A 12,763-nucleotide genomic window follows, 5' to 3' on the forward strand; every position below is an offset into this window, starting at 1 on the left:
TAAGTTTTGAGTTTTGAAAACAGTCATTCATTTGTTTTTTCCTCATTATTTTTTTCTATGGCGTCGTTTATTACCGTACAATGGAAAACATGAAATATCGGTATATTTCCGAGTATGAGTTCTACCGTGGCACCAGTGCTACAGAAACAGCTCGAAGGATTAATGAAGTGTATGGCGCTGGTGTCGCAAAAGAAAGCACGGTACGTTTTTGGTTTCAACGTTTTCGTTCTGGAAATTTCGACCTTCAGAGTGGAAAATGAAGAATTAAAGGATATTGTGGAAGCGGATCCATCACATCCATCGGGGTAAGTGTTAAAACTGTATTAATCCACTTGAAGCAAATCGGGAAAATAAAAAAAATTAGCGATGGGTACCTCATGAATTGAGTGAATCGAACTTGCAAACACGCGTCGACTGCTGTGTTACTTTGCTCAACCGACACAATAATGAAGGGATTTTAAATTGAATCATTACTTGTGATGTGTTGTGATTAAATAAAATAAATAAATAAAGCGATGAAAAGTGGATACTGTATGATAATCGGAAGCGGTCGTCGCAATGGCTGAACCCTAGAGACCCAGCCAAATTCTGCCCTAAACGAAAATTGACTCAGGAAAAGTTACTTGTGAGTGTTTGGTGGACTAGCGCCGGTGTCATTCACTACAGCTTTCTAAAATCTGGCCAAACGATTACGGCAGATATCCATTGTCAATAACTGCAAACCATGAAGGAAGAACTAGCTGCTAAACAACCGAGATTGGTCTAGATAGCTAGAATCGCTCTAGACCACTGCTGCTTCACGACAACGCAAGACCACACACTGCACAACAAACAACCACTAAGTTAGATGAGCTACAATTGGAATTTCTGCGACATCCACCGTACTCCCCGGACCTTGCTCCAACAGGTTACCATATTTTCCGGAATTTGGACAACTTCTTACAAGGAAAAAAATTCAACTCCGATGCGGCAGTCCAAATCGCCTTCAAAGAGTTTATTGATTCTCGCCCCATGGTTTTTTTAGTAAAGGGATTAATGAACTACATATGAGATGGCATAGATAACAACGGTGCATACTTTGATTAATTAAATATATTTTACGAAAAAAAAATTGACTTTATATTCCTCCCGTACAAAACGCCAATTTCATATGTAAGGACCTAATGGTTAGGTTACCAACCCTATTAACTTGTCGCTCGTTGTGTACGTATAGCTACGATTCGGATTAGGGTACACGACATTGAAAGTGTTATATGATGTACTGATAACCCCTGAAACAAATGGACTAAAAATTAATTCCGGCGTTCATTATGTTATGCGTTTATATTATTAGTCGTCATATTATCATAATATTTTTTTTACGAAACTTCAAGGCGAAAGATAAATAATCACTTACAAAACAATACTTACCTGAAAATATATGTAGAAGATTGTCAAAATTAACCCATAATAAAAAGGATTTATCACAGTAACTTAACTTCCAATAGGAATTTAAAAAAGTAAAATAAAATAATCTTCTTTTATAATAACAAAATTTACATGTCAACATGATTAGTTTGAACATTTCAATAGAATAGTGAACAAATCAAGTTACTTAAGTAATTTTTAATTTTGTTGTTTATAACGCTGCTGAACTTGCAAATTACACAAGTAAAATTATTATTATCCATTTCACTATTTTAAAGTTAGTTGTTAGAAAATGTTAATGATTTATTCACTTAAATTGTAGTTTTCAGCATAAATTTTAATTAAAATATATTTAAATATATTATAAGAGGCATAAATAAAGTCATGTTGGTATAAAAATCAAAAGTTTTAATGGTATTTTCTGAATCGCACCAAGCTTTCATTTACTTTTAGTATACAGAATGATTTTTGTATAAACTATAATACACTTTTCCAAGATACCCTTCATGAAATCATGAGAACACAATCATTAATAATGTGCCTTAAAACAGGTTATAATAATCATAATTTCAATTTTGTCTGACTTAACGTGCATTAATATTAGATTTTAATGGCACATGTAGAGTTTATTAATATAAACCATAAAACACTAGGTGGAAGCATTGTCAGCTTGATATAACCCTCGAAACTAATATGAAAATAAGTTTAAGAAGTAGATAACACGATAATATGATTTAATTTTTTACTGGTAATATATTATCTAGCTGCAAATAGACACTACTTTAAAGTCAGACAAAATGTATGTTTCACAATATAATAATATCACATATTTTAAATGCATTAAGAAATGTCATCTGCTATAATATGTAACGAAATTGTAATCAATATTACTCGTTGACAGAAAAAGAAAGTAAAATATAAATAAATAAATAATTCACCACTGGTACAATTGAAAAACCATTATGAGATTTTTAACGGAAGTGTAAATTAAACTCCCGGTAGAATAATAATTTATGGGATTTTTTTCCTTTGTATGACGTTAAATAAACCAATTCTATATTTTAACACTAATTTACAAACTAATATTTACATTTTATTTATAGGTATATATAAATATGTATAATTATATCGATAGTGATTCTGATAATCCTATCCTTCACATAGTCAGCGATTTAATGTATAATTAACTAATAATGGTCACAATAACAACTCGATAGATATTTTCATGTAAATAAACAAGCAGTAGTGTACAGGCCGGCGCGTCGAGCGCCCTTGTTCTTGTCCTATATTGCACATGACACTTGAGCGATCGCTCGATTCATCTGCTCCGCTAGCCGCTGGTCGCCTCGCCGACGATCACTCCTGACCTGACTGACTGACACGTCCTCTTAACGACTTCCTCATCGTCAGCTACATTACGATTTAATATTACACTAAGAGTCGAACGTGCCGAGACAGGTGCTTGGCGAGACTAGCGACCGTTATTTCGAAAGCGACGTTACAATAAATAATTTTCTATACCGATAATGTGAAACGATACACTTCGAATTAGTCGTACTCTCACTCGGCGATGTCATTTAAGTTACGCTATGTACACGGAGAGCGGCGGGTCGCGGGCGGTCGCTATCATCGCGGTTCCTCTTTTTTGAGCAGGTCGAGCGGCGCCAGCGGAGCCAATGAGGGAGCCAGAGGTGCCAGCGGAGCCAGCGGAGCATGCGCACCTAATGGCGGGAGTGGGCCGCCCGGCAGGGTTCGGTGTAGTAACGGACTCGATTTCATTTGTTGATGGTGTGCGTAAGCGCTTAACATTTTTGCTCGGTCTTCTTCTGCACGTATCGCTGCTTCGACTAGCGGTGCAAATCTCATATGTTGTAATGGATCAAAGGCGCGATAAGGGTCCCAATGGGGTGGCGGCGGGTAGGCAGGTAGAGTCGGCGGAGGGCGCGGATGTTCCTTACGATCATCCTTCGAAGGTTCTGGGACCCCATTTCGTAATGGAGAACGCGTTCGTACTCTTTCGAGATCGCGTTCACGTTGTTCGCGGGCCTTTCGTCGCTCTCGTTCCTCGCGGTCTCGTCTTTCGCGCTCTTCACGTTCGCGTCGCGCACGCTCTCGCTCTTCATGTTCGCGGCGCACTTCGGCAGCGGCGGAGACAGGCGGTCGCACTCCGCGCCACGCGTCGTGAATCGAGCCCATGGGCGGACCATGGTGCACGCCGTGGAGTGAGGACGAGAGGGCGAGCTCACGCCCGTACGCCGAGAGGCTGAAGGGAGTGGGCGCGCCGGGATAGGCGCCGACGCCGTACCTCCCAAACGGCGAAACCCCTGAAACGCCCAAATGTCGGTCAGCGGGCGCTGCTAGAGAAGCCGATGTGAGAGACGGCCGCGCAGGGTACCGGACGATACCTAGGGGTGCGTGATGAGATAAGTAGGGGCCGGGTGGCAACTCGTAAGGCGAGCGGTACGTCGGCGGCGGCGGCGGCGGCGCTGGTGCCGGGAATGCTCGAAGTTTATCTTTTTCAGAGTTACTGACAGAAACACTAGCCCCTCCTGACTTTTCTTTTTGTTGATGATTGTAGATCTCCCAGGCGATTCGGACATGCATTGCGTTCCATTTGCCAGTTTTCTGAATAAGGAAAAATCATTTTTAATTTCATATTAGTTAATAATTACATAAAATCATGCAAAATAAATAAGAAATAATAGCATGCGTATAATGAAGTGCGAATGGAGACCTACCATAACAGCAGGACGTGATGGTGGTTTAGTGGCGGAGTCGCTTGCTGCTGACACTACGGGCTGTTAACATGAGGCGATGCAATGTTAATGATGATAGAGCAAACTAAAGAGGGAAGCATTAAGCTTGCTTGCACTGATAGTAGCAATACAGGAAATATGAAAAAAGTTATGTAAATAGAAAACCATATTTCCCCATAAAATTTTAAACAATATTGATAACCATAATCACTAATGGTGAAAAAGCAAAGAAAGATGGTAGAATGATAATAATAGTATACTAAATTAGAATAGATATTAGAATGATAATAATAGAATACTAAACATACATAGAAATAATACTAGATTCTACAGGTTTAAAGTATACAATTCAAACTATCAACGGTATAATATTAAAAATTGAGAAAATTAAGGATAACAATTGTATATTTTATACACTTTACAGTTTCGTATGGATAGTAAAAAAAATTAGATAACATAAACGTATTTACCTTAGGTGCATATGTGGTAAGTGGTGCTGGCGGTACATAGGGTGCCGTCGGATGTAATAGACTCGACGAGTAGGGATAACCCAGTCCGATACCAGTTCGATACAGTGATGTCATCTTTCCAACATCCTTGAACTGAAATAAGAAAATTTCGCGAACCTTAACATTTGTTAACAAAGAAGAAATCATTAGCAAAATATTTGAGGTTCTAATAAAAAAATATAGCTTGAATTGTTAAGATAGAATATTTAATTTGAGAAATTGTATAACACTTACTAAAGGTGCATGCGGTACCAGGAGCTGATGGGGATGGTGTGGTCCGGGCGGCGCATGTGGCGCGTGAGGCGCGTGCGGCGCGTGCGGAGCGTGCGGTGCGTGCGGCGCGTGGGGGGCGTGCGGCGCGTGTGACGACGGCGGCGGGTGTTGGTGCACGTGGGTGTGCTGGTGCTGGTGGTGATGTAGCTCGGTACGCACGCCGACCGCTCCTGCCGCAGCCAGAAACCGGTTGTCTAGCTCGCGACGTAATAAATCCGCACCAGGACCTTAAACATTAATCATTGTGGTAAATAAATTTCATAATACGTTTAAAGAAACCAGAAGTATGTTAAAGAATTTCACTCCTACTCTAGTTCCAACTTATCACGGAGTAATAATTTATATCTGACAATTATCTTGTTAGAAAAAATATTCTTTGAACAAAATTTGTGATAGCATTAGATTAACACTCAGGTTTAATATTCTCTCTGAGACGTGATTTCAAAACTCAAACAATACGATAGATGCAATCACAACTAACTTGTTTGAAAAAGTGATTCTGCTGAAAAAGGATTTGGGTTAGGCGGACCAAGCGGCGCGCCAAACAAAGGCGGTGCGGGCGCGAAACCGGTCGACCGATCCGCAGCCGACGGCCTGCTGGAAGATAAAATATAACCATTAACTATCGTGTTAAGATATTAGAATGTTATTTTGCAGTTGAAAATTAAATTTTTAGTATTTGTACTATGAGCCCTTCAAATGTATTATAATTCAATTTGCACGTCATCGGTCGTACAGCAATCTTTATAATATTAAATTTTTTGATAATAAATAACAATAACAAGTTATCACATCCTTATTGATTTCGGTTATCTAACTCTACCTAGAATATAGGGATTATTGGTATTGAGACTTTTCAGCACGTATACTCACGTTACCCCCCAGTGCGCGGGTGGCTTCGCGCTTGAGCTGATGCTGGGCACAGTCGGTACTGGAGCTAGGGAATGCGCTAAATGTGTAGCGGCCGGTGTTGGCGCAGTAGGCGTAGGCGCAGCGAGGCCCGTCAGGCCTCCGAGTGAGCTTAGACCGGAGTTTAATGATCCCAGAGAACTGCCTAATGTTGGAACTGGGCCCTGTTATCACAAATTAACAATGTATTAATACAACCAATATACAACATCAAATACACATAAATTTAATTTTATAATTAACGATTGCTGTTTTAAATGTAAAATATAATTTAAATACACATATTACATAAGATTAATAACTCACAGGTATCTGAGCAGGCAGAGGCGCGGCGAGCGGTGCTGCGAGTGGTGCCGTCAGCGCCGAAGAAACTGTCGGTGCCGCACTTGTGCCACCAGAGGCTGGCGTGCTGCGTGACAAACTGCTAATGTTGCTGCTGGAATTAAGCGAAAATAAATGTTAAACTAACGCCTTGTCGTGGCCCATTATTTAAACCGTGATGGTCTTTGTTTTCTATTAATTTATGTCACGATTACATTTGCAAACAAATATCACCTAAAACTTTCTCGCTCCCTATTTGGACTGTGTCCTCTCGGTGAGTAAGATAACGGGGCATGTGATCCTGCAGCGCCTAGTGAGCCTGGCGTGTGTGGTCTTAGACCCTTTGGAGTTTTAGGTGCTACCAACGGAGACGCCGATAAACTCGTCCTCTGAAATAATAAAAAAGGAAATAAAGTGTATGCTCGATTTAATGATTTACTTTGATTGATGACAAAAAAAACTAAAGATAAATATTAAATTAAATACATGCCATTAGTAATTTTGACGTTATTACAATATTTCTTTAAATTCATTTTTACGAATATTATACTAACCGTATCAGCCGAATTCCTTGGTGACGCGGCAGATGGAGGCAAATAGGGACTATGTTGTAACGTAGGAGCGTAGGGTGCGTATAATGTCGGATATGAGCCGCCTGTGTACACCGCAGGTGGAGGGTAACCATTCGTTGCCATCGCGGAGCTTATGGCGAAACTCTCCGAGCGAGTTGGGACTTCACTCGCAACCGGTAATTGCCTTGAGTCTACCATCGGTGGTGCCAGAGGATGACTCACACTGCTGCTAGTCGACGCGGGAGTTAATATTGATGGTGCATTAGATGTTGGAGAAGGTTCAACGTGGTTTATTGGTTGGTGTAACGATACCGCCGGTGCTAATGGAACTGCATGGGTAGGCATGCTCAATCCAGAATGTTTAAGACTCGGGGTAAAACTAGACATGGTACTGGTGGTCGTGGCGCTCGAAATAATAGGCGAACTCATATGGTTTGGTGCGGATGTTGATAATGAATTCGTACTATTCATTTGCATATTATTATTCTGGTGGCTCGTAATACTATGGCTAATAAGAGGATGGCTAAAATGCGTCACGGTCGGCGGATTAGACGTTGAAGAAGACAAATGATTTGAAGATATGTGGTTGGCCACGCTAAATGCCGTGTGATGCGAAGATCGACTAGCATAAACAGGCTGTGCGGAATGTTTCTGTAAACTCGATTGAACTTGATAAGGTATCGAATGGCTGTGAATACTGGAACTTAGACTCGAGTTTACATGACTAGACGCGATCGAAGGCGTAGGGTATGGGCGAGATGCAAGTGAGGGAGACATAGATCGACCTGACTGTGTTTGACTCGGAAGACTACTAGGAGTAGACGCGATCGGCAATTGCGACGATATACTCTGTGGCACGCCGTTTGACACAACACGATTGGGGAACGAGGTAGGAACGGAAGGAAGAGTCTGTGATGCTGGGGAAGCATTTCGAACATCATGGCCGGGCATAACAGGATGCGACTGCGTGTGGGGTACACGGGTAGGGAGACTAGGATGCGATGCAGGCGTCGCAGGCGATGCCATATGTGGCGGTCGCGGTGCGGCATGATGAGCATGGAGATCGAGAGGTGCATGTGGCTGTTCAGCGGAAGATTGTTCGGTTCGCGTTTCGTGATTAGTATGACGGTAATCAGGAAGCGCAGCAGCAGCGTGTGCCTGGTAGGCAGTGTGCGAAGGGAAGAGCGGCGAGGGAGCTGGAGGTGCAGGCGGTGCCGGGGTCGGGCTATCGGCGGCTGCACGTGCACCCGGCTGCAGCTTATTATTGCTTGCAGGTCGTTCCGGTGTGTCCGGCCCCGCTGCACCGACGGGTCGTGCCGGGATTTGTGTTGCAGCATGGCCATCAATGGCTGGTATGTGAGCACCGTTGGGGCGATGCGGAGTATCTGCTCGGAAGGGAGGCGGCGGCAGGGCGGGTGGGGGCAGCGCTGCGGGCGCAGGCGACGGCGCAGGCTGCGGTAAAGGTGCGGGAGCAGGGCTGGCGCTGCCGCCGACAGGCGCTCGCGACAATGCCAATGCGCCGCCGCTCCCGCCCCGCGCTACTAGCTCATTCTTGCCGCCGCCACCACCACCCGCACCCGTTACCCGAAACAAAGAGCCGGCGTCCGACGCCTGAAATAAATATTACAATTGTTGATTTGGTTGAATGGAAATTTTTATTACAATTTAATGTAATTACATAACACAAACAATATTGAATAATTTGCCTAAAAACGTCGATACAAATGTTTTAAAAATAGTATTTGAATTTATTTTTCTATAAATATTGAGAAGAATGCTTACATCATCCATTGATGCGTCGTGATATCTTGGTGAAGCATTTCTGCTGTTTTCTGGACTCGCCTGCAACAATAAGTTTAATATATATAATTATAAATACATGTGATGCTTGTTATTATTTATATGAAATGCATGAAATGCAATTGAATAAATAAGTTGTCTATAAAAGGGCAGTGCATCGCTGAGATCATCTTATTTATTCAATAGGCAGGTGAGGGACCAAGCTAAAGCCAGCTGGTATAATTTACACATTAGTATTCTAACTTATATTCATGTTCACCTATTGTTCTTTACTAATATCCGCTTGTTTGACCATGTTCCATTTTATATAATATACAGACACAAATGGAACATAGTTTTTTATATTACCAATACAAGGAATTATTTTATTAAATGTTTAAATATTTGATTTAATTTTGTTAAGTATTTTTATATTGCAAAACCTGTATAAAAACTTTTTGCTTTAGTCTACTCGTTTACTACTAATATTAACCAATAACAACACTTCTTGAAATTCAAATATTGTATTATGAAAACTTTCTTTGTATGAAATTGGAAAATCATGTAGATAATTTTATTTGGATTAATATAACAAATAAAATCAGTCATTTTAATCGTATCAAAGAAATCAATTTTATTTTAATTTAGACAGCGTAATAGACAATATTATCTAAATCAAAATTTGCTTTAAGTTAAGTAAACTTTTAAATAATTTTAGATTAAAATTAACGTAAAGCTGCCAGTTTGTGGTTGTAAGATGTTTTTTTATTATTATTTAGTCCACAAAACTGACTACAATTATACAATCAACAATGACATACAATAATACATTTAACTGAAAATATTTACAATTGAGTCTTCTCGATGTGGACAATACATGCTTATATGAGGGCTAAAAAGCTAAAAAAAAAATTACATTAGCTAGTAACTACAGCGTAACATTAGAACAAACATAAGAAAACTTATAAAAACTATCACCTATAAAATAAAAATAAATAACTAAAAAGCAAAACAGAAATTAAACTAAACTAAAAGTAACTAAATAATATAAAAAAAGAACTAAAAATTAACCCATTTATGTAGACATTTTTTTGTTTTAATGGCCCTGATATTATCGTTAAAAATATCTATAGTATCTCTAAAACAGTTAAGTTAAAACAGTTAAGTTCTAACGAAGAAAGAAAGCTTTTTACTTAAAATACTTATTTATAAATAATGCATGAATGTTAACAAATACTATTTAGCTAATAAGACGTATTTTACCAAGATAACTGAGAAAGGTAGAAATCATTAAATATGAAACTAATGAAAGATATTTTTTCGACTGATGGGAAATAATTGTGCTAGTTCACGGCAGAGGAAGAAGACATGTTCACAAGGTTTAGGAACTTCAGACCTCGAAATATTATATATCATATCTCAAAATGATAACGAGAACATCATATGGTCTTCGATATGTAAATATAGAAGATTATCGTATATATTTTTCAAAAGATGGAATACCGTAAATGGCATTTTGTATTTAATAATAATAACCTTTTATTTCATATCTTAATAAAGGAACTTCTAATGAAACCTAATCGGTATTCATTAAATTTAATAATTAAATTTAGAAGCTAAATATATCGCAAGGTGTAGAAGGTAAGTATTAACAAAATAAACGGTGGCGAGGTGAATTATACTTTTAAAGAGAGATCGCAAAGTAATAATTTGAAGACATTTACGATCGGCGGAGCAAATGACTCAATAAAGTTATTTAGGGTATCTGAAACGTGAGCTACGAGGTTTATTTACGATCGTTCAGTTTAATTTCATTACAAAACAATACGGTTTAACAGTATCATGTTTTCAAAGATATTATTATTTATTTAATGTGAAGACGAGATTAAATATAAGCAATATTATATATTTTCTTTAGGATAAAAATAGGTCGATTTCGTTATTATTATTGTTAAAAATAATTACAAGCGTATAAGCCTGATTAACATATGTTAATGAAACAAGAACAAAGTAAAATTACAATTCATACCTGCGATAAAATGAGTCTTTTTAGTCTTTTTTTATTACGTATTTAATTATTACGACTACTCTTCGTCAATTTTAAATTATTTTAATATATCGCTATGTAGGTGTGTTATATTACGATTGGCACAATATATTAAAAGTGACGAATTTAACTACAAATGGCGAAAAAAGATAGTCCATCGATCGCGTGAAAGGAACAAATCGTTTTGGGAGCGTTCTGGCAATTGAATGTTTAGTCTTATCCGGCGATTCTGGCGAGGGTGGGTCGCCGGTCTGCAACAATGGAGTGATAAATCAAGTATGGAGCGCGCGTGCCGGCGGGAGGCGGCGGCATGGCGTCCGGTGGCCGATTCGCAAGGCGGCGACTTTCAAAGGAGCCGCGGTTCGGCGGTGCTGCTTGTCTTTTGTAATAGACACCCGGCTATTACTTAAACGATGACGCAGTATGATAAATTTATGCCTTCAATATGTAAGCTGATTTTTAATTTTGGAATGTTTTTGCTGGGAGGTTGACTGGTTTCGCGCCACATTGGTGGGTTTTTGAGACGCTAAATTCGGATGGCATTGACGGATATAATATGTAACAAGGTAATTTCCCTTAACTCCCCTTAGTATGAAACTTGCAAATAAATATTAATAAAAATATTTAAAAAAAGGTTAAAACATTTAAATTACTATTTAAGAATCGATATAAATTAAAGAACCAGATTTATATGAGTTCTACCTATAAATAAAATAAAAACGCGAGGTGAATGACAATGTTTGTGAATAAATTATACAACTTATAATATAAATGTCTATCATAATTTCATGTGCGGATTTAACAAGATAAAAATGTGGCATGAAGTATTTAATGTAGAATAATTTAGCCAGAGACAAGTAAAGAATGAGCCATAATTCTGTTCAATAAAAATAGGTTACGGCTACTCGCCAAGATTCTTTGTGTAGATATTATAGAACCGTTTCAAATTTAAATAACTGATAAATGTCGTAAAGAAAACAAGATCAATAGAAATAATATTGCAAATTGAACGACTTTATAAATAAAGTAAACATTATCGCGTTTTAAACTAAATTGCTATTCATATTTCCACAATGTAATGCCGGGGTATTATAAAATCAAAACATATTCTCAAAATATCCATTTGACAGTGAGTTTTTATAGAGACTATGAATGTTGGCCACTTGTCAAAACGACTTAACATTAAAATAGATAATCACACAGAATTTAGCGCGATGAGTGATGTCGTGTCGACAAGTAATAATAGTTTTGTAGAGCCCGACCGCTAGGAAAACACGCACAAGTTTAAATAAACCAGCAATAAAAATAAACGACCCCATTAGTCAACGCTGTCAAAGCATAAAAAAAAAAACAGGAAAATTACCTTCGTACGACAACTGATAAAAAATGCAGACGTTTGTTTTTATATTTTAAGTGAGAAATGAAAATGTGATATTTGATTGATAGGTTACAGACGGAGTAGAGATTCGACATTTTTTTACTGGTTTGATGTAGTTTAAAATATTATATGAATATATATGATACAAATTATAAATATAGATATATATTTTTTAAGTTCAATTTATATCATTCGAAAGGTTACTTACTATACCAGACATGTAATTATATATTTTTTTATAATGTGTATATTTACTGATTTATTTGTATAAAAAATAGATAAATATCATGAAGGTATTTTTTTTAAAATAATCTATGTAATCTGTAATAAACTACTAATAATAAAACAATGCATTCCTATTCATAATATTAGCAAGATTTAATAATTCAATACATTAATCGTTTTGTTTGCGGCTTATGCTATTAAAATAATCTGATAGCACATATTTCAATAACGAATTCAAAACGGATATTAAAGTATAATCTGAATACTCCGACCGCAGACTCGTACTCCCGTCTCCGCCCCCGCTGCCATTGTTGCAGAGCAAGGGAGGGAGAGGAAAAAACCGACCTGATAGCTTTTCGCCCCTCATTCGAAATTCTAATACTTTCACAAACTTTTAATAGGATAGGACTTAAAATTCAACGAGAATTTAGACTCGCAGGAAAGTTCAAACAGCGGCTCGCGATCATAGCCATCGGCAACTTTCTAATGGTATACCGTTTCCATTATAGATTTATTGGATTGAAGCAAGTTTATACAAGCCGAGCAAGATCATAAATCGCTTAATAAATAAATAACTCCGATTCTAG

The 12,763-nt window shown here is 38.1% G+C and overlaps 1 protein-coding gene across 8 annotated transcripts in view; it reads right to left on the reverse strand.

The window, feature by feature from the left end:
* Positions 1–1,794: 1,794 nt before the first annotated feature.
* LOC126773732 (fibrosin-1-like protein) overlaps positions 1,795–12,763 on the reverse strand; it is a 52,093-nt gene continuing 41,124 nt past the window's right edge. For 3 of the 8 annotated variants that reach the window (XM_050494836.1, XM_050494832.1, XM_050494839.1), the window contains 10 exons: positions 8,530–8,589; positions 6,730–8,358; positions 6,410–6,564; positions 6,161–6,290; positions 5,819–6,018; positions 5,427–5,542; positions 4,907–5,172; positions 4,634–4,765; positions 4,146–4,205; positions 1,795–4,032 (listed from right to left, as the gene is read on the reverse strand). In XM_050494836.1, the coding sequence (XP_050350793.1) occupies positions 3,034–4,032; positions 4,146–4,205; positions 4,634–4,765; positions 4,907–5,172; positions 5,427–5,542; positions 5,819–6,018; positions 6,161–6,290; positions 6,410–6,564; positions 6,730–8,358; positions 8,530–8,589 (3,747 nt within the window). In that variant the 3' untranslated portion in view covers positions 1,795–3,033. The remainder of the gene's footprint in view (positions 4,033–4,145; positions 4,206–4,633; positions 4,766–4,906; positions 5,173–5,426; positions 5,543–5,818; positions 6,019–6,160; positions 6,291–6,409; positions 6,565–6,729; positions 8,359–8,529; positions 8,590–12,763) is intronic. The other 5 variants (XM_050494838.1, XM_050494833.1, XM_050494835.1 and 2 more) reach the window with 5 other exon arrangements.

Source organism: Nymphalis io, chromosome 15, assembly GCF_905147045.1.
Source record: "Nymphalis io chromosome 15, ilAglIoxx1.1, whole genome shotgun sequence".
Lineage (NCBI taxonomy): Eukaryota > Metazoa > Arthropoda > Insecta > Lepidoptera > Nymphalidae > Nymphalis > Nymphalis io.